Source organism: Diplotaxodon limnothrissa, linkage group LG18, assembly GCF_057381915.1.
Source record: "Diplotaxodon limnothrissa isolate DT_005_m linkage group LG18, D_limnothrissa_male_GT1.1, whole genome shotgun sequence".
In the NCBI taxonomy this organism is placed as follows: Eukaryota; Metazoa; Chordata; class Actinopteri; order Cichliformes; family Cichlidae; genus Diplotaxodon; species Diplotaxodon limnothrissa.
The window spans coordinates 26,998,250-27,024,065 of NC_140613.1; the positions used below are offsets into that span (position 1 = coordinate 26,998,250).

Genomic DNA, 25,816 nt, shown 5'->3' on the forward strand with positions numbered 1-25,816 from the left:
GTTTCATTATATCCTTTTCCTTATATCCTGTGTGATGAGCACAGTGACACTGAATCTTCCATATAGAAGGCTTTTAATCACACCTTTCGTTTAACCTCTGACCTCTCTCATCTGGCTTCTGACCTCACCTTCTGACCCTCAAAAACACAACCTAGAAGATAAGAGCAGGTGCAGGTTTGTTCGTTTGTACGTGTGCTTATGCATGTCCTGCCACTTACCCGGTAGGCATGTGCATGCTGCTATCATCAATGATGTCTGGAACTGAGCCACATACCGACAGAGAGGAGGACTACAGGTTTCTCCACAGCATGCTGATGGAGAAGAAGCTTCACTTGCTCTTCAAGGTGAACGCACGTTTGTGCTGTAATGAGCTGTGATCACTCAATCTGTCCATCCAAGTCACAGAATTCACTTCATTTAAAGTGAATTTGGTATTCAGATCCTATTGTTAGCAGTATTATGTGTTTATGTTTTATTATGTACAAGTAATGCCACTGGATTAGAGTGCTGTTAATATTATGTACACTGGAAAGTGCCACAATATGTACTTCAGGTACATATTATGCACAATTAAGATACTTATGATTATAACTTATACTTAAGTAAAAGGATTAAATGCTTATTTTCCAGTCTGCAGATGACAAGAATTATGCACACACACACACACACGCACACACACACACAAATTCGATGCTGAGTTTAACTAATTTAATTACATGTAAACTTTCCATGAAATGTTGTTACATAAATAAAATCTGGTCGGGGGCTGTTCTGGAAGTGATTCAGGGCAACAGGAGTCTCATGGTGGCCTTAGCTCAGCAGTTGCTCTTAATCATTTTTTCCCTTAAAGGCGTCAGCATTTACAGGATTTAACTGTAAAAAGAACAGTGTCCTGTATTTTTTTACAGCAAGTGCAACAGTGTACTATATTTTCCACCAGTCTCAAAAACAATAAAACCATATCACAGATTCACTACAGCTGTGTGCTGTATTAAAGGTTTATATTTACAGTACTTTGGGATTTTTTTTAAATTTCTTTAAATCTATATTAGTAGCCAGTTGTTTTCACAGCAGTAGTATTAGTAGTTATTGATAAGTAACTAGTAATAGTTAAAGTTCCCCTTTACTGCAGAGAAAAGCTCTTGCATGATCCTCTCCTTACTTGCCAGATTCACGAGCAACTGAAGCGTTTTGAGAAGCGAAGCCCCGTCCCCATCCAGGAGCACGCGGCGAATCTGGCCTCAAGTGTAAGTGACCGTCTCCAAACATCTTTTGCAGATAGACACACTGCCGAGGATGACAGCTTGACAGAAGAGGGAACAGAGGTTATCTCACCAATGGTCTTCTCTCACTTTCCTGTCACAAAGAGGATTTCTTCTTATGTGTGCTGAATTATGAAATGTTGTCTCAAGCGCTGTCACCTTAGATATCATCGTTTGAAAAGGCTGTTTTAAAGGAGTTTTTTTTTCTTAACTCATGAGCCAAGAGTTAGATCATTGAAGACTGAGCACCAAGCGGGAGCCGCGGAAATCATTCCATCTAATGTTTCAGGAAAACAATTAATTTCAGATTTAGGCTGACGTGACAGACAGATGTGCGTCATCCTCACTCCTGTTACCATCCCGTCTTTCTTTCATTTTCATCCATCCCCATGACTAATTTGTATATTTCGATTAACCCCCACCTTTATTTCTGATTTCACCACCTTTGTCCTGGACAATGTCCAAATTGAATTTTTTTTAACCCTTTTCCCTTCCATATATTCTTCTCTCCACCCCTTTTCTTGTTCTCTTTTCCTTCCATTTCTTCTTTTTTTCATATCCATATACTGTAATATCTGCCATGTTTCCATTCTGTCTCTCTGCTACACTCCCCCACTTCAGCTCCCTCCCTTCAGTCCCCTTGCTTCAGATTCAGTACGACAGCCACTCTCTGCCTGGCTTAAATCATCAGGACCTACTGCAAGGGCCAAACCGAGGTTCTGTTTCCCCTCAGAGAGGCTTCTGTTTGCTCACAGTGGAAACTAATGACCTTCATGCATTGTGTCTCTGGAGTGTGCCTCGACATCTTGAAGCAGTAGAAGTCATTACAGTAATATGCCTGACAAGACGGGCGACTGCACACAGTCACTCGCCGCCTCTCCACTTGCTGCCGACGGTCAAGGCTGCTCTGTTTTAGCTGTCACCACAGCTGTTGTGTAGCCTTGAACATTCAGAAGTGTTCTCTTTTTTTTTCCGACAGTGACTCGAGACGCAAAGCTAAAACAGGAAACAGACAAATGGCTCACACCAGGATGAGAAAACTCCCCGTGAGGCAAACAGGGTTTTAGGAAAGTGTCTGAAATAACGACAGCACTGACGTTGTGTCCGGCAGATATAAATTTCATGAACCTTTTATGCGTTTTTGCTTGTTCCCCTACCTGAAAACGTCACAAAAGCCTTAACATAAAAAGAGTACCTCTAATTATAAACATCCGACCTCTCCCTTCTTCCCTGTTCCAGTTGGCAGAGGAGCTCATATACCAGGGTTGGAGAGAGGAAGTCAAAGAGCTGCTTGCCCTCATTTCCAAACCCCACTTTCAGGTAAAAATATTTCCTTCCACAGTGACATGTTACTGTAACTTCACATGTGTCAAGCTAAAGCTTCCCCTCTCCTGGGCCAGTTATATAGCATTTTTAGCAAAGGTAATATATATATATATATATGTAGCGGTTCCGAATGACAGCAATATCAGGAAGAAGGAACACGAGAAGCTGGAGAAATACCAAGGGCTCAGAGAAGAGCTCGAGAGGATGTGGAGGGTGAAGGTAACGGTGGTCCCCGTGGTAATCGGAGCACTAGGTGCGGTGACTCCCAAGCTAGGCGAGTGGCTCCAGCAGATCCCGGGAATAACATCGGAGATCTCTGTCCAGAAGAGCGCAGTCCTGGGAACAGCTAAGATACTGCGCAGGACCCTCAAGCTCCCAGGCCTCTGGTAGAGGACCCGAGCTTGAAGGATAAACCGCCCGCAGGGGCGTGCTGGGTGTTTTTTTTTATATATATTACCTTTGCTAATAATATATATAATATATATACAGAGGTAAAGCGTGTCATCAACATGTTGATCCCATATTTTTTATTTTCAGCAGAACACAGAAAACACAGCAGAGATAATGCACCATTTTAAGAAAAATATTAGCTCAATTTGATTTTGATGGAAGCAATGTGTCTCAAAAAGGTTTCCCAGGGACAAATTTACCACTGTGAAACACCCCATCTTCTTTTAACTACAGTCTGTAAATACCTGGGAACTGAGGAGACAAGCTGCTGGGTTTTTGGGAGGGGAATGCTGTCCCATTCCTGTCTGATAGTGATAATATTCTAGCATTGTCTTGGATGAGAGTATATGTTGTTCTAAAACCTTTCAGCATTCATGGTGCAAGCTTCCAATTCCATACCAGAGATGCAGGCTTTTGAACTGAGAGCTGATAACAAGCCAGATGGTCCCTCTCCTCTGTAGTCCAGAAGAATTTTGAACCGTCTGACCACAGAAAGGTTTTCCTCTTTTCTTCGGTCCTTTTCAAAAGTACCCGATAGAGCTTTAACCTGCATTTATGGATGGCATAGTGAGCTGTGTTTACAGGCAATGATTTCTGAAGCATTCTGAGCCCATGCAATGCCTGTATATAAAATGTCATTGTATCTACTCTGGTCAACAGCATCCACGCTTCGTACTGATGTCCACAATTCCATTTATATTTCTCTCACAATCCAGGAGCACCTCCAGAATTATTTCATATGGGAGGCACTTAAAATATTGGGGTGGCACACTAAAAACAGAATTTCCAGTTTTGTTATGCTGTTGGCAAATATAGGTTACTTGAAAAATATGGCAAAAAAAGAGGGGGGAAAAGAATTATATGCCTAGTTAATTTCCAGCTATTAAAGTTGAGCGGTGGCCAGTGGCCCCCCTGACCCCTCTTGGTGCGCCCCTGTCACAATCAAAAAAACAAACAAAATCATTTCACTAGTACATATGACATCCATCTCGGACCTTCTTTTAACAAGGTGTACAAGAACTTAAAGTTAACCAGCACAATTTTACCGTGTACACCTTGTAAAACTAGCAGTAGAAAAATTAAAGAGCTTAAAAAATCTGCCGCGTTATCGTTCTCTCTTGTCCCTCCCACTCACCACTTCCTGTTCTTCTAAATCACAGAGGAGGAGACTACTCAGCAATGATTATTTTAATAGAAACGCTTTAGCGAAATTTATCAGTAGACTTTTAAATGACCTTGAAGGTAGTAGTAGTATAAGGTAACTTGGACAGTCTCGGTCGTTGTGTCCTTGGGTAAGACACTTCACCCGTTGCCTACTGGTGGTGGTCAGAGGGCCCGGTGGCGCCAGTGTCCGGCAGCCTCGCCTCTGTCAGTGCCCCACAGGGTGGCTGTGGCTACAATGTAGCTTGCCATCACCAGTGTGTGAATGTGTGTGTGAATGGGTGGATGACAGGTTGTGTAAAGTGCTTTGGGGTCCTTAGGGACTAGTAAAGCGCTATACAAATACAGGCCATTTACCATTTATAAGTGTACACAAACATAAAATAAATAAAAGGAAAACAGACAGAAATCAATATATGATCCCACATGCTTCTGGTGTTGTCATTTTGATAGTTTAAACATTTCTTATGTTTTCTACGCTATATTGTAAAAAAAATCATTGGAATCTGTTTTATTTACATTTATTTACGTTTTACATGGCATTCTGACTTTTTCAGAATTGGTTAAAGGCCTGTAACACTATGCCAGTGCACATTCAGCAGTCAGCCAGTATATAAGCTGGTGAAGAGCTGCTCTGTCAGTGAGTGGGACAGCTTTGAATGGTTTGCCTGAGGATGAGATGAGATAAGATGAGTCTTTAAGCAACCAGTAAGTAGCAAGTGTTTGCCTGTAGCAGAAGTGTTTTCCCTTTGACTTGGTTAAACATCTCCTTTACTTTTCAGGATATTTTAGCTTGTGGTCCTTTTGTTTGGCTGAAATAGCACTGCAGCAGACTCTGTGAGTCGAGTCCTTAATGAAATATTATTTTCTCACAACTCACTCTATTTGGCTTTTTCCTTTCCTGGTTATACTAATGTTAGTCCCCTCATCTCCTAGCCAGGCACTTAGCGAACAGCATGAAAGGTGTGTATAGTGGTGGATGTGGTTCTAATATGCAGTGCTTTGAGTATAAAAGTGCTATATAAGTAAAGCTCCATTTTTAGGATGCATTGTAAAGAATTTCATGTGGTATGGACGTCTGTGATTTGCAGTGAGCCATCAGGAGCCCAGCCACTGGACCTGTTTTAATACTTCCTGGTTTGTCTTGCTCTAAAGCTCTAAAGCTGCAATTGTTGCAAATGTCGTAACAAGAGACAAGATTTCATATTTACCCAGCACACCCAATATGAAACATGGAAATCTTTAGCTGCTGATAACTTTACACTTTGCTGCAGAGAGATAGATCAGAAAATCAATACTGCCCTCATGCCTGTCTTTTAACAGCCAGTTAGCTTAGCTTAGCAAGAAGGCAAAGAGTGACCTAATTGGAGATGCAGTTAACTTGTTTTATTAGAAAAAACCGACACAAAAAATGGAACAAATATTCATTAGAATAGTTTCTTATTTTTCCCCGTTTACAGTTTTTATCTTATGCTAGTAATTCACAGCTTCTTGCTATTTTCAAGAGCGATAGAAAAGAGGCTTCAGTCTTATCTAAGTATTCAAGGAACTGACTCTTTTTGCTAAACACAAACATTACTTGAACTGTGAAAGGGTGCATGTTTCTTCCACAAGGATTTTCAGATATGATGATGAAATATGAGATATGAGACGAAATGAAAAAGCAGCCAAAAAAACTTGTTGCTTTGTTCACTTCTGTCTCAGCTCTCCAGCACCAAAGATTCAATAGCAACAATGAAAAGTAATTGTGTACTTCTCAGTAATTTTTTCCAAGATAGTTGACATTAAAATTGTAGCTGACAGCTCAATCTCCGTTCATGCTACAAGCACACATATACATTAAACGACTTACACTATATGTTTCCTACAATCCACTCTTATATGAGTCACTCTAAGTGGCAAATTAATCTGACCGTAAAGTTCATTTAAACTGATTACACCTCATCATTCTGCAGCTGAGAGGTGCTGACATCTATTAACCACACTAGCACTGAAGCTAATCTACTCCCGAGTTATGTTTATTAGTGTGCACTCATATAGTGGTCCACACTCCTCAAACGCACAGTTCCTTCTTTCGGATCTGCTGACAGTCATTTTTCAGATGCACATACACATACACGTAGCATACGTACACAGCGCATATGGTTTTCCAGTGAACTGCAGAAGTTGTGGCTTTTCCTAATGAGGAGCAGAAGCCAGCCGACAACTAACAGGTTTGTTTGAACAGCCCTAATGACCTGTTTGTTCTTGGCCACAGTGCACGGGCTCGCACATACTTATAAGAGACACTGGGTATAATATCCTGTAAATGAATGTTTGTTTTTTTAAAACCTGTCTGTGAAAGTGGCCAGAGACACGTTGCTCACTCATTGGCAGCTTTTGAGCAGAGTAACTGTTGATGGATATGCGGATAACAAGTAGACTAACTGACAGATGGATTGGCTGATTATTAAAATTAAGTTGATGAGCACATGTTCCCCCCCTCTTCTCATTCTTTCATATTACAGTAAATGACCTTCTTGTTTGGAACTGCATTTTGCACAGGCTCGCAGAGAGAGGGATTAACATTTATGCTGTGTGTTGCTTTTCAGCAAACAAAACCGGGGATTTCACACTGCCAAAGCAACCATATCAAAAAGAATTTAAATGAACTGCCTGGGTATTGATAGCAAGTCAAAGATCTATTCGCTGGGAAGTGATCCTTTATAAGATGCGCGATGTTTGAGCTGAGCCAGATGGCTGCAGGCAGAGCCAGTGTTAGTGATGAGGGGGAGCTGCTTTCAGGTGGCCCACAGGCTGGTGGTACATTCCAAACTAAATCAGGCTGACATTCCAGGAGGAAACTGCTGCCTCTGGATTAGGTAAGTGTATTCGGGGCGAAGCTTGGCTGTCAACCTTTCTAAGACTACGCTTTACCTAACAGATGATCTAAACGTGTAAGCTGGTGACATTAGGGACACTGGGGATAGCGGGGACAGCAGTTCTACTGCCTACCTAAATTCAAACTGGACAAGTTTTCCAATGACACCTCCAGCATTTGTGCACAGGCTGAATCTGACAGCAGCTTGACAGCCTGCATGCCTCATTATGTTCAGAGTATGTATGGCCTGGGACACTTACAGAGGAGTATTTCTTTTCGGTGCATGTCAGATTGATTGGACTCAGCCCAGTGTATTTCCAGGATCCCAGAATGCAAAGTGACATTAACTCAAAGCTGAACACCATCTTGACTGTTTTTTCTATTCCTTTTGCAGAGTCTCCTGCATGTCCATGACGCTGTAGCTCAGAGAGACTTTGAGCCTGTTCTGCCACCCATACCTGATGACGCACTGGAGGACGAGGAGGATTCGGTCAAAATTGTCAGTTTGGTCAAAACCAAAGAGCCTCTGGTCAGTACAGTCTGCTCAAAGGTCAGGTTTTAAAAAAGAAACCGACAGAGAGAGAGCCACGATGCAGCGGTTATGTGAATCTTCATTTAACTCTTAGCAGCGAAACAAATAAACACATTTGATACAACTAATTTCCAGTGACAGAGGCCAGAGGCCGGTTACAAAAACGTCATGCCGAGAAAATGAATTCCTTCTGTCTGTGCTGCGTGCCAGCTTGTCTCTAATACGGCCTGCCTGGTCTCAGACCTCACGCAAAACATAGAGAAATGCAAACATTTAGGTCAAAGCTACCATGTAACGAGGCGACTGTGCCTAAAAATGCGCAATTTGTCCAGCCACATTAACTGACACACACGGGCAATCCAGCGCAATGAGCACATCTAATAGGTTGAAATTTTCTCCAGGGACTGAATTCATGCTGTGTTGCTGAACAGCGTGACTGCTAAAGCAGCGTATGCCAAGGTGTAGCAGGACGAAAGCCTTTGACAGGATCACATTTGCCTCTAGGCTGAAACATAAGGCAGCTTTCCTCAGCTCAAAATTTACAGAGTCAAATCTTCCACGTCTCTTTTGCCATATATCTGCAGAGACGAGCGGCACGGTTCCAGCATTGTTGTGCAGATGTGTATGGTGTGCAAAACTTGTGTGTATAAACAGCAAAAAAACCCCAAAAAAAACCCTCTTAATGGCATTTTAAAGCCGTTCTGCTCGTTTAGAATGATTGTTACTGATGAAGATCAACTAGTTTCGAGGTCTTTAATCAAAGCTTATTTTCTCGATGGTATCGGAATGATTCCCCGTATTCAACATTCAGCCATTGTCAGGTTTTTTTTTTTTTTGATATTTCCTGGATCAAGTGAAACGGGGCAGGAAACCAGTAAAACTACAAAGCGTGCATACCTCTGCCAATGCCACAAATCCTCTAAATTTGTTATTATAATCAGTTTTTTCAGTTGCTTCTGGATCAAAATCTCCATAAAGTCAGTGATTGATAGCAGTGGGGTTCATATGGCAGGGTTTTCCCCCATTCAAGTACGCCCAGTAGTTTATTAGAAAATAGAAGAAATGTCCTCAAATGCAAAGTGAAAATTTATTTTGAAAAATCCTGGATCTACATCACAAAACCAGGCTTTTCTATTATTTCGTATTGTTGCTTTACTTTCCAACAGATGTCAGTGAATTCTAATGGCAGCTTTCTGAGATATCTCACTAAGCAAAAGACAAACGAACAGCGCAGAAATCCCAGCGATGGGTTTAATTTAAATATGTTTTCAGGATAAATATGAATGTAATTTACTTAATGACGGACATTTTTGCTTTTGTGTGTGTGTGTACTCCTGTGTTGGTGATTGAGCTTCCAAAAGGCTCTTCGGACCAATAATGGAGAACATACTTTTGTATTGATCCCAAAATTAGATTGGAAGGGGACTGACCTTTTTCTGACATAGCCTCTTTGATCAATCCAACATGTTTTCCAGACAACAGGGTTACACCCGAGCATGAGCTGATTGTAGTCAGCTACATAAGATGCTCTTTCCATTGCGATTTGCTCCACATCAATAACATCTGTTGAAAATAATGCTGATTTGAATAACATTTTCCAGCGCTTTGTGTGTTACATGAAGGCAGCCGCCTAAATGGGCCTGTCTTGATACAAATAACCTTCCTTGGAATCAGGGGACTTTAAATAAGAAGCTTGTCTAGGCCCTAATAAATTCAACATGTTACTTTCACTCGCCATCGTTTGACCTCTTTGCCTCTCTGCATCTGCTCGTATGCTTGTCCATTCATTCACTAATCACTGTCCTTAAGGGAGCAACAGTTAAGAGGGATACATCCACCGGGGCTATTGTTGTGGCGAGGATCATGAGAGGAGGCGCAGCTGACAAAAGCGGTAAGCTGATAGACTCTTGATTGCAAATATGCTTCCTTTCATCCTCGCTTACATTAGGTTGCAGAAACGCTGTGATTGTACATTTCCATGTTTTAAAGAAAAGCATGAGGTACAGGTTTCCATATTAATCTCCAATGCTTTGAAGGCCTCATCCATGAAGGCGATGAGCTGAAAGAGGTGAATGGAGTCCCACTAGAGCACAGGAAGCCAAAGGAAATCCTTCCCCTGCTGGTTAGTCTCACATGTTTTTTCTCATTAAGCCACCAAAACCAATAAACCTTTCCACGTTACTTAAACTTTCACTTCTGTAAAAAAATTATTGTTTACCTAATTACAATATTTCTGTAAGGTTGACCACATTTTTTGGTTTTGAACAGATTACAGTAGCGTGTTACTTGCCTAACACAAGGCTGGGTTTGTGAACTGGAACTCTTTGCTCTGTTAGCCAAATGTGTTAACACCTGCGCTATCAAATAAAGAGAACTCGGCTGATAGTTAGCTAAAACATCATGTGCCATCATCCTGCCATTCCGGCCAGTTCAACAGCCCACTAAAAAGCAGATAATCTTATGGGGTCCAACCAAACTCAAATATTCAGTCTAATGAAAATACAAGCGATGGTGATGTAAATATTTTGAAAATTTTATTCCAAAAACATAAACAACACAGGCTATTTGCAATAAATTGCTACCCAGTCATGTGCAAAGTGTTAAGGCCTACTTGTGACACCAACTTCAATACAAGAGCAATAAATCTAGGTTAGAGTAAAGAGCAATATCACAAGCTAACCACATTTTTTTAACTTTTCTTTGAGGTAAAATTTTGTAGGATCAAGGCTAGAAGTATATTGTAACATGTAATGAAAAACATCTGAGTAGCCAGAACTCTATAAATCTTACTTAAGGTAAAAACACGAGGAAAAACTGAGAAAACATCAAATGCTATCACATCAATCATGCTGCTAATATTTTGATTTCTCTCAGACTGTTTACAGTCTTCATCGGTGGCTCTATCTTCAAATTCATTTTTTCCTACTTTCAATTTAAAGTGAGATTTATTTGTCAGTAAAAAAACAAACCACAACAAAATGTTTACTGTTGCTACTTTGAGCAATAGCTAGCTTAGCTTAACAGCTAGAAACAGGACGATGTAGCTAGCTAAAATAATACAAAAGTACTGTGGTGATTGTGCAAGCCTAAAAAATAAAGAAGTATGCCAATAATTAAGGTTTAAAAATGCATATTTATTTAATGTTTTAATCAATTTATTGTTTAAGATTTTCACAGATCCAGGCAATTTGCTCCCCTTGTTTCGACTGTTTTGTGTAAAAATATGAAAGAGGTACCTCAAACTGTTGCTTTCATGACACTGTGTTTGTGCAGGCTCGCTCTAAGGATGAAGTCAGGTTCAAAATTATTCCTGCATACTCCAGGGAAGAAATGTCAACAACTAAGCAAAAGGTACAAAGAACATTAACCATAACACTCGTGCTAGTGTGCGTTGTGCATGGACATTAGCATGCGATGCGGCTGCATGGAGAAAACTGTCCACCTGGTTTCAGTAAAAAATGTATGAAATCAGCGATATCTCGTGTGTTGGGTTATGTTTTGTGTTTCTGCCACAATGCTGTCACTGCTGCTGCAGGGTTCTCAAGAAGTAAGCACAGATCAGACCATCAAGGATAAGATGCTAACGTCATTACAACTTACAGCTTTTTATCATTTAAACGTTTAAACTGTACTGACTCAATTTAACATCAACAATGAATCCCTATCTTATGTGGAAAAATTCAAGTTCAACAATCTTAGCTAGAACTAATTGTAGGCCATCTTCACCACACAGAGTGTATGTCCAAGCTGGAAACTGTTAGAGCAGCTAGAGAGCATTTGCAATGGATTAAGACAAATTATTTTCAGTGATTGTGGTCATTTCTCAAAACTGACACCGACATATGCGAAGAAACACCAGCGCAGTCCATTGCCAGAATACAGAAGTTCGTGAAGCTGCTGTGGAAAAACAGAAATGTGAATAAATAAATGAAAAAAGGCATTGTGTGTTTTCCTTTCACCAGTTTGTCTGCTTGAAGGCTGTATAATGCCATAGTTTTCTTTCCTCAGCTGTTTGTGCGAGCTCTGTTTGACTATGATCCCAATCAAGATCCTAGCATTCCATGCAAGGACGCTGCACTCACCTTTAAAAGGGGTGACGTCCTCCAGATTGTTAGCATGGAGGATGACACCTGGTGGCAGGCCTGTCACCTCGAGGACAGCAACGGTGGAGCTGGGCTCATCCCCTCGAAGGAGCTGCATGAAAGGTCTTTTTCCTGCTTTTAAGTCACTTGACTTTAAAATTCTGAATGGACACACCTATCCTGCTTTCATTCTGCCTTTCTTTTTTTTGGCTTACTACAGAAGAGTCGCTCTACAGCGACCCAAAGCTCTGTTCCAGCCTCAAAGAGTCAAGCCACCAGGTGATGCACCCCTTTGGCCCATAAACTCACCACACGCGAAAAGTATAAAACGTTTTCTATTAAGCTATTGAAGGTCATGGTTAATGGTCAGGGTGACCCCGGCCACCCTCCTCTTGTACTAACTTCGATTGTTTTGTCCACATGCTTCATAGAGGAGGGGGAAGGTACTGTCAGTTACCATATGCTTTCGAAACCTTACCTTCAGAATAATTGTCATGATGTAATGAGTATGTTTTGGGTTTTGGTTTGGGGTTTTCTGTTTGTACCTAAGATGTAACGTCTAAAACCAAACTGGCCAACTAGAGCGTGCTTTACCTTTTAATTTCGAAGATTAAAGCTTTGTTAATGGTTGTTAATGGTTCTCCTTTTTTACCTGTGATTTCCTTTCTCCTCTCTCTTCCAGTTTTTCCAGTCACGGAGGATGCAGACTATAGAGCTATAACAGGGATCCATGTTGGTAAGATGTTTGACTTGTCCCACTCAAATCCCACTAATGGAAAAGGGGCCAGACTGCTACTCCAAAATATAACTCAGGGGCATTTCAACCTGAACGATCACAAAAACACACATATTTAAACTCTGTAATAAAAACCAAAAAAGGAGACCCTAGTTGTATTTTGCCGTACAAACCAGTTCATTTGGTGATGTAGTTCTGTGGTTTGTAGATTTAGAGGAAAGGAATATAACAGCAAATGTGGTTTCAGCTGCACAGTTTATCCCATTTGTCTTGATCTCATGGATTGGAAATAATGTCTTGTGTGTATTTGCATGTGTGCATGTGAGCAGTGCAGGATGTTCATATGGGGAAGTGCACTTGTGGCTGATTGTAAAAAGGCTCCTTTCGCCTGTAAAAGGAAAGGTAATTACAGATATTGCACAATATCAATTCAAAGAGTCGTGTACAGTTAATAATGTGCATTTCATCTTATCTGAGGCCAGATTCCACCTGAGGACAGAGCTTCAGACTCTTTATTTTGCATGTACATCCTTAGTGCTGCATGCATCAAGATCCTGCATGCATCAATCAGAGAAGCAGCTGAGGTATTTTGGTAGGTAGGCAGGTGGGTCTGTCTGACTGCAGAGAGATTCTATTACAACAGTACTGTGTTGCAACTTTGAAATATGTAGTCATACAACTTACTAAAGAGCTTTGTAAAGGGTGTTAGTAGAGTACTGTGTATCCATTTAACTCAAGTCTGACTGCGTGTGTGTATGTCATGGCAAAATAATGATCCATGGCACATTTTCTTGAACCGATTCTGTCACAAAGGCAGTGAGTAAAGCTTATTTTGAAACAACTATTATAAAGTGGCATCACGGTTAGCACTGATGACTCACAGCAAGAAGGTCCGGGGGTTCAAATCCAGTCTGTGTGGTGTTTACTGTGCATGTTCTCCCCAGTGTGTGCATGGGTACTCTTCAGGTACTCTGGCTTCTTATAAGCAGAAGAAATATAAGCAGTCAAGAGGAATATATACAAAACAATAGTAAGGGGGTTGGCTGTAGCTCAGGTGGTAGAGCCAGTCACCTACTAACTGGAAGGTTCGATCCCAGTCTGCATGCCAAATATCCTTGGGCGAGATACTAACCCCATGCTGCTCCCCGATGCATCCAGCGAAGTATGAATGTGTGTGAATCAATTTTATTGGAATTCCACATGAAAGACCAATACAAAGTGGTGTACACGTGAGAAGTGGAACGAAAATCATACATGATCCCAAACATTTTTTACAAATAAATAACTGAAAAGTGGGGTGTGCGTAATTATTCAGCCCCCTGAGTCAATACTTTGCAGAACCACCTTTTGCTGCAATTACAGCTGCCAGTCTTTTAGGGTTTGTCTCTACCAGCTTTGCACATCTAGAGACTGAAATTCTTGCCCATTCTTCTTTGCAAAACAGCTCCACAACTGCCCTATGACGGCCTCAGAGGTTGTCTAAGAGAATATTGGGAGCAACAACACCATGAAGTCCAAAGAACACACCAGACAGGTCAGGGATAAAGTTATTAAGAAATTTAAAGCATGCTTAGGCTACAAAAAGATTTCCCAAGCCTAGAACATCCCACGGAGCACTGTTCAAGCGATCATTCAGAAATGGAAGGAGTATGGCACAACTGTAAACCTACCAAGACAAGGCCGTCCACCTAAACTCACAGGCCGAACAAGGAGAGGCCTGATCAGAAATGCAGCCAAGAGGCCCATGGTGACTCTAAACGAGCTGCAGAGATCTACAGCTCAGGTGGGGGAAATCTGTCCATAGGACAACTATTTATTTATTTATTTATTTATTTATTGTTTCACACGTGGTACAGCAGTAATTCATTTCCCATACACAACCTTCCTTTCAATTAAAGTAACACTGTTTCCATGCATGAAAAGGAGCAGGAAGAAGAATAAATTCTTATTGACACCTGCCCCCTATCTGTGATAATACAAGTAGGCAACCAAAATTACACTCTGACAATATTCTGCACATAACAAAAAACAAACCAAACAGAACAATATACTCAACAATGAGCAATACCACTAAATATCAAACTAAAAGGATCATTTTTCTACAATTAAATTCTATTATTTTCAACTTCTTCATATTGGTTTATCATTTTATTCTTACTATTAGTCGTGCACTGCACAAAGTTGGCCTTTATGGAAGAGTGGCAAGAAGAAAGCCATTGTTAACAGAATACCATAAGATGTCCCGTTTGCAGTTTGCCACAAGCCATGTGGGGGACACAGCAAACATGTGGAAGAAGGTGCTCTGGTCAGATGAGACCAAAATGGAAATTTTTGTCCTCAATGCAAAACGCTATGTGTGGCGGAAAACTATCACTGCACATCACTCTGAACACACCATCCCCACTGTCAAATATGGTGGTGGCAGCATCATGCTCTGGGGGTGCTTCTCTTCAGCAGGGACAGGGAAGCTGGTCGGAGTTGATGGGAAGATGGATGGAGCCAAATACAGGGAAATCTTGGAAAAAAAACCTCTTGGAGTCTGCAAAAGACTTGAGACTGGGGCGGAGGTTCACCTTCCAGCAGGACAACGACCCTAAACATAAAGCCAGGGCAACAATGGGATGGTTTAAAACAAAACATATCCATGTGTCAGAATGGCCCAGTCAAAGTCCAGGGCCCTGTTTCAGAAAGCCGGTTTAGTGCAAACTCTGAGTAAGTATACCCTGAGTTAACGAAAACTCTGGGTTTTCGGTTTCACAAAGCGAGTTTAGATTAATTCTGAGTGAGTTACTATGACGACACACTCCGTGAAGCTAACCTGCCCCCTAGCAGGTTTACTTCAACTAACCCTGACCTTCTCCGCCTCTTTGTCAGAAACCTGACTGTAGGAAGTGTCAGACATGGCGTGTTCCTTCCTTGAAGAGCCAGTAGATGTTGAAGCCCAAATTCTCCGCAGAGCTCTCCGCCGGGAGAGAGTGATTAGAGCGCGTTTGGACATTTTATCATTTCCTGATGATTTCCTGTGTGAACGTTACCGTTTTTCAGCACAATCTATAATTGATTTGAATAACATCCTCAGGCCTAATATTGCTCATGTGACACATCGCGGACATCCTCTCAGTTCTGTACATATTATTTGTATTGCACTTCGGTTTTTTGCAAACGGGAGCTTTCTGTATAATATTGGTGACGCTGAGCACGTTTCCAAGGCTACCGTCTGTCGGGCAGTCAGGAATGTTACAGTTGCACTGAAACGTCTCCTGCACTCATCTGTGGTGTTCCCCGGTCATAGACCCACAAGATTTATCAAAGAGGGATTCCACAAAATTGCAGGTATCAGGATGAACAAAACTTAATTTATGATGTGGTGATATTTGAACTACTACTTAAATTTTACATTTATTTTCAGGGTTCCCAGGCGTGATTGGCTGTATAGATGGCACTCACATTCCAATCATTGCTCCTTCAGTAAATGAAGGAGACTATGTGAACAGGAAGTCTTTCCACAGCATCAATGTACAGGTACATAGTTCCCTGTAGCATTTCAAACTAACAAATTATTTCATTATAGTAATGGATGCTAATTTGTGTTCTCTGCACTGTGAAGATCATATGTGATGCTGCCAACATTATCACAAATGTGGAAGCCAACTACTCAGCCTCTGTGAGTGGTGGTGGTGGAGGACCCCCACCTGTTTTTCGGGCCTCCACTTTTTTTCTAGTGGCCATAACGGGTCACATTTGAGCATACAGAGTAAGCAAATATGTACTTGTAATGTGCTCAGATAATTTCAATAAGTGCTTACAGAGGGGAAATTAATGTAGCCTCTAACTGCAATTGATTTACATCGGACAAACAGACCAAGCACTATGGCTCATAATACAATTACACCTTACCTGTTTGGACTATATTTTTATATTTCATTTTTACTTGCTGCCAGGAACGTTTGGGGCCTGTTGGGTTGCACCTGCGCTCACATCATGTCACAAAATAAAATGTATGAAATAAAAAATAAAATAAAATATAATAAAATAATGTGTTAAATGGGTGGGAAATCCCTAGATCAATGTTTAAATTAACACTCACGCATTGACTCTGTCGGCTATGTTTTGCCATGCATGCTCCCTTTCTTTTGCAGCTGAGGCTGTGTTACTTTTTTCCCGCAAAATTTGCATGTTATCTGCATATGCTGCCATCAGAATTTCGGCCTCAAGCGCTGTAAGATACATTGACCGCGCCTTCTTTCCCTCCGTCTCCATGGTGACTCGCTTAATCTGTGCTCCACTAATCAGGGCTTTATGTATCCTCGTGCGCGCGCTTAACTTGGGGTTAAAGCAACTCCGCGTTGATTGAACTAATTGTTATCAGCCTTTCTGAAACCGAATATTCCGAGTTGGACACTTCGGGGTTACTCAACCCCGTGTATCATTTTTAACTCTGAGTTTTCTAAACCGGCTTCCTGAAATAGGGCCCAGATCTAAATCCAATCGAGAATCTGTGGCAAGATCTGAAAACTGCTGTTCACAAGCGCTGTCCATCTAATCTGACTGAGCTGGAGCTGTTTTGTAAAGAAGAATGGGCAAGGATTTCAGTCTCTAGTAAAAAATGTTTGGAATCGTGTATGATTTTCGTTCCACTTCTCACGTGTACACCACTTTGTGTTGGTCTTTCACGTGGAATTCCAATAAAATTAATTCATGTTTGTGGCTGTAATGTGACAAAATGTGGAAAAGTTCAAAGGGGCCGAATACTTCTGCAAGCCACTGTAGAGTAGAAGAGTGCTCTATAAGAACCAGTCCATTTACCATTTAGAATAGAAAGGCAGGGGTTACTCAGACCATGGCTCAGATAAAGGCCCAATCTCTGCCTTTTTAAATAGTACGAACAGCAGCAGTAATCTCTGCTCTGAAGTAAAAGCTCTGAAATATATGGAGATGCTTTTCATTTGTCATATTTTCTCTTGTTAAATGACAAATATGTGGAAAAAGCTATTTTTAACCATAGTTTGTGTGTCTATTACTTGTCAGTCACAAGCGCCTTGAGTTAACTGTTTGATTTGGTGCTATAAAAGTCAAATTGAATTGAACTGAACTGAATTGAAAGTTGTTACCAGCTTTCATAATCTTTTATTATGAAATATGGTATGACCAAATGACCAAAATTTACAAAACAGACTTAATTTAATATTCAACATGACACATAATGAGTAACTGACACAGAAAGCTGTTTTCCAATACATCCAACCACAGCTATCGCCACCAGATGGCAACATCTGTGGTTGGAGATCTAAGGCACTTCAGCATTGACTTTGTTTTTCTGACCTGGAAGCTAAGTCCATGTTTTATTCTTGAGTCACAAACAAACAAATGGTTCCTCAGTGGAGAAGTCCCAAACCAGGAATCTACCAGTCCTGTCATTCAGTTTCCTTAATTGCTAACACTGAATCATTCAGTGCCACCTAATGATCTCACTGTATTGTTGGAGGGCTGTGATGCTACAGACACAACTCTTTTACACTGACCACATTGACATGAAGAGCTCAGGCCCAGCTCACAGCATGTTGTACGCTGGCCTGTTACTCGGCCTTATCACTCCTTTCCCGTCACATCACACTGATCAGTAAATCTGAAATATGTTTTAGTATCTCAACAAATGTGGGGCTGGGAGCATTTTCAGTCACCGATGATAATTTGCCTGCCAGAATGATTTAAGACTGACAAATACAAGATGGCTTTGTGCAGAGCGCATTTGATTTTAGGAAATAAGATTTGTTTTTTTGCTTTGTAAAATTATTTTTTATACAGTTTGTATAACCCGCATATTTGAGAGAGCTCATCATTTTAAATCCAGTGTAAACAAAAGCTTGAAATCATATTGGTATGTTTCTCAGAATGAAGCCTGGAGAGGAAATGGATAGACATGCTTACAAAGTGAAATTATGGTTGACGTCAGAGAGGGCTTGGCACCATCACTTAGTTAACATCATGAAAGAAAGCAAGTCTGCCAAGCCCGGCCCGACCACAGTCGCATGGCAGAGGCTGGATTTCAGACAGGACAGCAGTGACGCGTGACAGACTGAATTATTGTCTCTTAAATAAGACGTGTGCTGCTCAGGAGAGCAGTTGACACCAGATGGTTTCTTGAATTGTTTTCTCTTGTCCTTAATAATTCTCAATGCTTTTCCCTTTCCACTGTATAAAACAAGAGTTCTGGTCTTTGCCTTTTTTACCAAAACAAGAGCAAAATCCAGATGCAGGTCAATTAAGCCTAGATTAAATCAAGGCTTACGCAACTCTGCTGACTATTAATGTGTGAAAATGTGCTCAACATAAAAATTCTTCAGACTTGAGAAATAACTAGTAATGTTGTCGTCTTTAAGCAAAAAAAAAGAGGGAGCGACAGAAATGTTTTAGAAGATTTTGGATTCAATGGATTCAATGATGTGTATGAAAGGAAACACACAGATGATGAAACAGTATGATCAACAGACTTAGCCATAAAAACCTTTATGCTACTTCTTTAATTTTATAAAGCACAGCTTTAGTGTTATGATTCACTTCCACCAAAAAAGCCCTAAACACAGATCTTTCCCTCAAGAATACGTGGCTAACACTAATAACGGAGCCAAACTGAGAGTTAATGTTTTCAACGTGATGAGAAATATTGCTCCAAATGTTGCCGTGTTGGTTTGCTTGCACATATACATAACTGTACACACCAGAGGCTTTGTAGCCCTGCCTCAAATGAACTAACCCAAGTTTTTAGGACCGCCATATATCTACAGCTACCTTTCCAGTTATACACCTTACTGAAGAGTCCCTGTGTCTCTTTGCCAGCTGGGTTAAGAAGGAGTTTCCGACTCGGTAGAAAGAGCAGCTGGGCCAAAGAAGCTGCTCGGTTCAGGAGATGGAGCGCCGGGGTACACAGCTCAATTTGTCCACCTACCTACATAGAGGTGATCCCCTACCACAGGGAGCCAAAGGACAGACATCGAGTGGTCATCCTGGTTGGTATGTATGATCAAAAAAACAAAAAAGTGTATGGGGGGGTATTTTTAAGACGTTTTAGGGGAGCGATATGAGGCTCCATCCTTTGAAGGCCACAATTGATGGCTTCTTACGTCAAAGCAAGGCAACGAAGGCTGTCCAAATTCGAAGGCTCCTCCAGCCGAGGCCTACAAATGTGTCCTCCTTTCCCTGGGATTTGAAAGATGCATCAGGCGAATCCTTTTCAACCCACTCTATCCCAAGATTTATTGTGCATTGGTGGTTGTAAAACATTTTTTGGAAAAGAAAAATGGCAGATGGTCCAAGCAAAGCAGTCCAGGGATAAACTTTTAAAGTCAGCATTGGGTTTTATTGCATTTAAATATCCAACTGTTCCAAATATTAAATTAACAAAGAATCTTAGAAAGTTACATTTTGTCCAATTCAGGGGTGAGCAACTCCAGGCCTCAAGGTCCTGCAGGTTTTAGATGTGTCCTTGACCCAAAAAGGAGCTGATTCAAATGGCTAAATTACCTCCTCAACATGTCTTGAAATTCTCCAGAGGCCTGGTACTGAACTAATCATTTGATTCAGGTGTGTTGACCCAGGGTGATATCTAAAACCTGCAGGACACCGGCCCTTGAGGCCTGGAGTTGCCTACCCCTGGTCTAATTTATCAGCCACTCACTTCCGGCCTTCTCAACCTTCCTTTGTGTCCTTTGAGGGATGGAGCCCCTGAATTTGGACACACTTAGGTGGGTTAGGAGAGTCAAAACTCAAAAAAATATTTCATTCAGATTTTGTAGAGCTATCCAAGTCCAATACCTCGTTAAAAACTAAAATCTCTGTCAAATGTAATTTTTATGACGAGCACTTGTATGATGAACTAGGCAGGAAAATTATGCTTTTCTTAGTGGAATAGAAAAGAAAGGATTAGGGAGCAGTGGCTATATGATTATGATTTATATGATTCACTGACATTCCTGTCTTGGACAAAACAGCCTCTGGGCTGATTGCTGATTTTTTTTTCTAAGATGATGTTTAGTAAATGATTAAAGTCAACAGGGAGTTTTTGCTACTTTAAAGAAAAAGGAAAAAGCATTGCATTTTTTAATGATGATGAAAAACAATGAGTTTTTAAAAAAAATGCTGTCATAGTTTTGTTTTGTTTTTTGTAGTTTTCACTGGCACATTAATGTCCAGCTGATTCCCCTGGGTGTACAAGACTTATCTCTGTGTGTGCAATATCCACCCTGAACACACCCACGCTGTGTGGAGAGTAATTTTATCAAAAAATGCCATAAACTTGTAAAAAAAAATAAGAGAGAGAGTTAAATAATGTGCCAGTGAGATGATGGAGATAACAGCATAAATATTTCCGTGCAGTTTAAGGTGTATTAGTCAGTTATATTCTGTTTTATATCATCCTGTAGCTTCCCTTTTTTTAGCCCTTGCAAAAATTTCAGAAATGCCAGAGTCCCATTTACGTAAAGCACGGTATTATTGAAAATGTTGTTGATCAAAAGAAAAACCAATGCGTTAATGAAGATTTATGTTCCCACTCATGAGCGCAAAAACAGTCCTTTCCCATCAGAAACACGTAAACACTGTCAGAAAACCCAAAGTCAGAATATACCGTGCTCTCTTAAGTTACCTAGCGGCCCACCTCAGATTTGCTTCTCTGCCAGCCCGGCAGGCCTGCTCTATGTATTTCTGAGCTCTATCTCTCCCCAGGGAATTTTAGATTGAGCCCCGCTGAAGGTCTTTTTAATGTCATATTACGATACAACTGTAGGTCGCCTGTGACTGAGGAGAACGGAGGGCAGACGAGAAGCGAAGAGACGGAAAAAGCGATAAAGAAAAGAGAAGCGAGAAACACAAAGAGCTGAAGAGGTGCAAAAACAATACCAGATAGAGAATAGATAAAAAAATAAATAAAAGAATGGAGAGAAAGAGATGGATGGTGGAGACGATCCCTCATAATGTCAGCCAAGTGCTCCATCATCAACTTGGAACAGTTAAGACGGCTTGGATTTAGATTTAGACCTCTTTAATTGAGTTGGAGCTAACCCCGACTCGGGATTACGTTTTACTGTCTGCTGTGAGGGTTCTTCATTGACCGGAGGTCATCATTAAGAATATATAGCTTATTGGCAATGAAAGTTATAGACGGGAAAACCAAAACCTTGGATCACTAAACCAGGACCAGCTGGATGATGTTTGACCAGGTTTGAAATATATCCTTTCAGTTTGCACTGCATATGCACTTTGAATGAAACAATAGACCCCTATGCCCCAGGGAAGTTGGTGAAAGTGACTGCCAGCCACTTAAAGCGCCCACAGATCGTGTAACTCTTGAAAAGGAAAGCGTCCACAAAGCCCGATGATGCTCCTCTCCGGTTCTGTGCGGCAGCTGTGAAACGCATTAGAAGTGTAAGAGCGGAGAGTCCATAAACCTGATATTTTGTAATGCATCAAGCTCATGCAACCCAGTGATGGAAAAGGCAGGTATGTCAGGAATCCCACTTTCAGACAGAGCTCCATTAGAGTCTGATGCAATCTGGGGCTGCCGAAACCTGCTCTAGAAGAAAATCCCAGATGCTACAGCGCGAGTGTGTCTGTGTGTGCGCTTCATCCTGTGCATCCTACACTATAATGACATTGATACTGCGTGGCTTTGCAGATGTCACATTTAAGTGCAATCCTATGTATTTTCCAGAGGGTATAGGAGCGTTAAACGTTCGATGGGGGGGGCGCAGACAGACGCTGAAAATCTGACTGAAATCAGAGCTCTGTCTGACTGTCGCTCCCTCTCTGATGGTAAAGACAGATGCGTCATTTGATGTTGGGCTTGTGTTGAGGAAAACATTAGTACACATTAGTGATACTTGGAATGAATACCCACATGGAGAACACTGTGTTTTGAAAATTGTCTCGAGGGCCCAGCGGCGTTGGCGTTAATGAACTGAAGAGGAGGCTGCTGATCTCCGACCCCGACCGCTATGGCGTCACCGTACCCCGTAAGACAGACGCTTTCGAGTTCCTCGACTGTCATCTCCTGCACGCTAAAATGCGTTTCATCTCCCGCCTGCCGTGCTCTTCTCTTACAGACACCACACGGGAGAAGAAAAGGCAGGAAAGCGAAGGTGTGGATTATCATTTTGTGTCAGTCCACATGTTTGAAGAGCTCATTCTGAGTCACAGGTACTCCATTAGCATGTGTTCCCATGGTATTAAAATAATCTCGCTTGCATTTTGTCCACTCACTCTGTCTACTCTGCCGTTTTAATTGTTTTCATGTCTGTTCCTGTCCCTGATGCTTTCTGCCTCCAGGCTTATTGAGTATGGGAGTTACAGAGGTCACTACTATGGAACGAGTCTAGACTCTGTGCACAGAGTGATGGCAGAGGGCAAGGTCTGCCTCCTGGATGTTCACCCCAGTGTAAGCATTGTGCCATCCAAAAAGTCATGTGTCCCTAATAAACAGTTCACGCTGATTCTTCATACTAAATAATCATTCATTGTGAGCCAGCACCTTTTTCAGAAATGGAAATTTACAGTTCGGTTTTTGTCCTGTGGCCTTTTCACGTTGAACTAATAAAAGTAAAGTTTCCAAGTCCCATGTGTCACCACAAGGGTTTAGTTTTTTATTTTAGTTATGCTGGGAAGCCAGTGAGGGATCACACTGTACTTGCTTTTTTGCATGATCTGTGGAGCAATAGCATGAGCCTCCTCACTTTTTAAACCCTGCAGTTTAAAGCAACAAATAAGGACTGAGTACTCTGCTTCTATCAGAAGAAGAACATTCCTGTGTGGACTTTTCCCCAAGTTAGCTTTAGGATATGAGGGCAGTCCAAATTTGTGGAGGGAAAAATGGGATAAAATCATAGACTGTATATAAGAGATGAGCATTATCCAACAGGACATCATCTGTAGATCTTTGAAGTCCCACTTTGAAGCCTGACATTCACAGCTTGTTTTCTGGGAGCCAGAACATTTTGAACATGTAATTATACCGAGGGTGGGGTGCAGGGAAGTTTTCAGTTAACACCACCAAGTTTAGTGGGCAAAGTGACAGCATGGGTACACTGCACAAGAACAGATATTTGCTAAACACGGATAACTTGGGCAAACTGCTAGTACAACTTTATTATTCTTTGGTCATATAGGCACTAAAACCAAACAAGGTCACCAAGCAGGCTTTTACTGCCCCTCTTTTAAAAATAATCATTCCCCACTTAAAAATGAACTTTGAGCCATCTAAGGGGTACAAATAAATAAATAATAATCCCACAAAAAGTTATCATAAAGGGGGAAATTAGCGATCAGGCCAAAACTGTTTTTGAACCAGAGTGCTAACATGTTTTTACTCTGAGGTTAACATTTGGAAATGTTTGGGAATTTGAGGCAGTGCAGTTTTTGTCATTTCTTTCTACAGTTCTTTCTGTCAACCTTAGAGACTGACACTTTATCCTGTCCCTAATCCTATTGGGTTACACATGTCAGTGAGCTAAAAATTATTATTATTTTTTGAGAAATTTAACCGATCCTTTCATTGTTTTGCTGATAACATCTTGATTTTTTTTCCCCTGTGAAATCTCATGACCCCAATTCATTAAGTTTAGTTCGACTGCCTTAAAGAATTGGTTAAACATTAATTTTCTTAATTTTAATGAACAGAAATGAAAACAGAGATTGTTATGTTTGGTTGTGGTGAGCAGCTGTAGGACTGTGTTTCCTCTGTGTTGGCTCTCTCACTACTCTCACTGCTCGGATTGACCTGACTTGCATCGACTGGTTTTCCATTACAATCCAGTACTATCTAATGTCCATGGTTGTCGTCAAAGCAACGCTGCAGAGCATCCCGTGACGTAATTAGTATGCGATGCGGAAGGCTAAACCAAAGTGGACGTCGAGCCAACAATATACCTGGTATTCTGTTGCTTCTCGTCGGACTCGGGAGCCGGGGCGTTGTTTTTTGTAGCCATTTCCCTCGTTTCCTGGTTTCAAAAATGGCAGTTTTGATCTTTGTGAATGAGACACTCTTGTGACTCATCAAGTGATGCCAGTGACCAGTCAATCGGTAGCATGGCAGTCTGACGACGTCACATTTTAGTACCTGCTTGGATTGCTTTTAACTGCGGCCAAGCAGGTACTATTTTAGTACCTGGTACTATGACTTATTGGAAAGCCCTGAAAACCCTGGCGAACCGTGCCGAGTCAATTCGAGTAGGTACTAATGGAAAAGGGGCTTATGGGTCGTTCATTTATCAATCGGTTAAAAACTTGGGTGTTGACAGCTCTTTTAACTTGGATAAACAGATTATTTCTGTGATAAAACTGCTTCTTTTACCAGCGGAGATTATTGGCCAAAGTGCAGCCTTGCCTTTCTTATGACTCAGAGTCATACATGCTCTTATTATTGTATTGTATTGACTGTATTATTGTTATTCTTTGTATGTAGGAAAGAAATGGAACACAAAAACATGAACATATTACTCCAATTTTAGCTTCACTCCATTTGAGTTCTGTCAACTTTAGGTTTAATTGTAACATTTTATTGATCATTTTTAAGTTTCTAATTGGGCTGGCACCACTGTCTTTGTCTGATCTTATTCATGCTCATACTCCTGTCAGAGCACTGAGGTCTTCTAGGCAAGGCAAGGCAAGGCAAGTTTATTTGTATAGCACAATTCAACAACAAGGTGATTCAAAGTGCTTTACAGAGACATTAGAAACAAGAACAAATAAAAAGCATGATTTAAAATTGATTAAAACAAGCAAATAAACTAACTAACTAATTAACAAACAAACAAACAAACAAACAAAACAGTATATAAAATCAAAACAGATAAAATCAGAACAGTAGATAAAATCAGTAGTTAAATGTAAGTTTTGAAATTTAAGCTTAAAGTGTGGATTTGGTGCTTTATTCAAATGCAGCTGAGAACAGGTGAGTCTTCAACCTGGATTTAAATAAACTGAGTGTTTCAGCTGATCTGAGGCTTTCTGGGAGTTTGTTCCAGATATAAGGAGCATAAAAGCTGAATGCAGCTTCTCCGTGTCTGGTTCTGACTCTGGGAACTGATAAAAGACCGGATCCAGATGACCTGAGGGATCTGGAAGGTTCATACTGGGTCAGGAGGTCATTGATGTATTTTGGTCCTAAACCATTCAGAGCTTTATAGGCCAGCATCAGAACTTTAAAGTCTATCCTCTGACGGACAGGCAGCCAGTGTAAGGACCTCAGAGCTGGACTGATGTGGTCCACTTTTTTGGTCTTAGTGAGGACTCGAGCAGCAGAGTTCTGAATGAGCTGTAGTTGTCTGACTGATTTTTTAGGTAGACCTGTAAAGATGCTGTTACAGTAATCAAGCCTACTAAAGATGAATGCATGGACTAGTTTTTCCAGGTCCTGTT

The 25,816-nt window shown here is 41.0% G+C and overlaps 1 protein-coding gene across 3 annotated transcripts in view; it reads left to right on the forward strand.

The window, feature by feature from the left end:
• LOC146613835 (MAGUK p55 subfamily member 7-like) overlaps nucleotides 1–25,816 on the forward strand; it is a 32,512-nt gene that overhangs the window by 1,023 nt on the left and 5,673 nt on the right. For 2 of the 3 annotated variants that reach the window (XM_085377345.1, XM_085377344.1), the window contains exons 2-16: nucleotides 226–344; nucleotides 1,170–1,247; nucleotides 2,502–2,582; nucleotides 7,454–7,588; nucleotides 9,401–9,482; nucleotides 9,628–9,713; nucleotides 10,865–10,942; nucleotides 11,600–11,796; nucleotides 11,894–11,952; nucleotides 12,105–12,116; nucleotides 12,365–12,409; nucleotides 19,247–19,420; nucleotides 22,336–22,416; nucleotides 22,507–22,600; nucleotides 22,730–22,838. In XM_085377345.1, the coding sequence (XP_085233471.1) occupies nucleotides 226–344; nucleotides 1,170–1,247; nucleotides 2,502–2,582; nucleotides 7,454–7,588; nucleotides 9,401–9,482; nucleotides 9,628–9,713; nucleotides 10,865–10,942; nucleotides 11,600–11,796; nucleotides 11,894–11,952; nucleotides 12,105–12,116; nucleotides 12,365–12,409; nucleotides 19,247–19,420; nucleotides 22,336–22,416; nucleotides 22,507–22,600; nucleotides 22,730–22,838 (1,430 nt within the window). Of the gene's footprint in view, nucleotides 1–225; nucleotides 345–1,169; nucleotides 1,248–2,501; nucleotides 2,583–7,453; nucleotides 7,589–9,400; nucleotides 9,483–9,627; nucleotides 9,714–10,864; nucleotides 10,943–11,599; nucleotides 11,797–11,893; nucleotides 11,953–12,104; nucleotides 12,117–12,355; nucleotides 12,410–19,246; nucleotides 19,421–22,335; nucleotides 22,417–22,506; nucleotides 22,601–22,729; nucleotides 22,839–25,816 lie in introns of all 3 variants that reach the window. The other variant, XM_085377343.1, reaches the window with a different exon arrangement.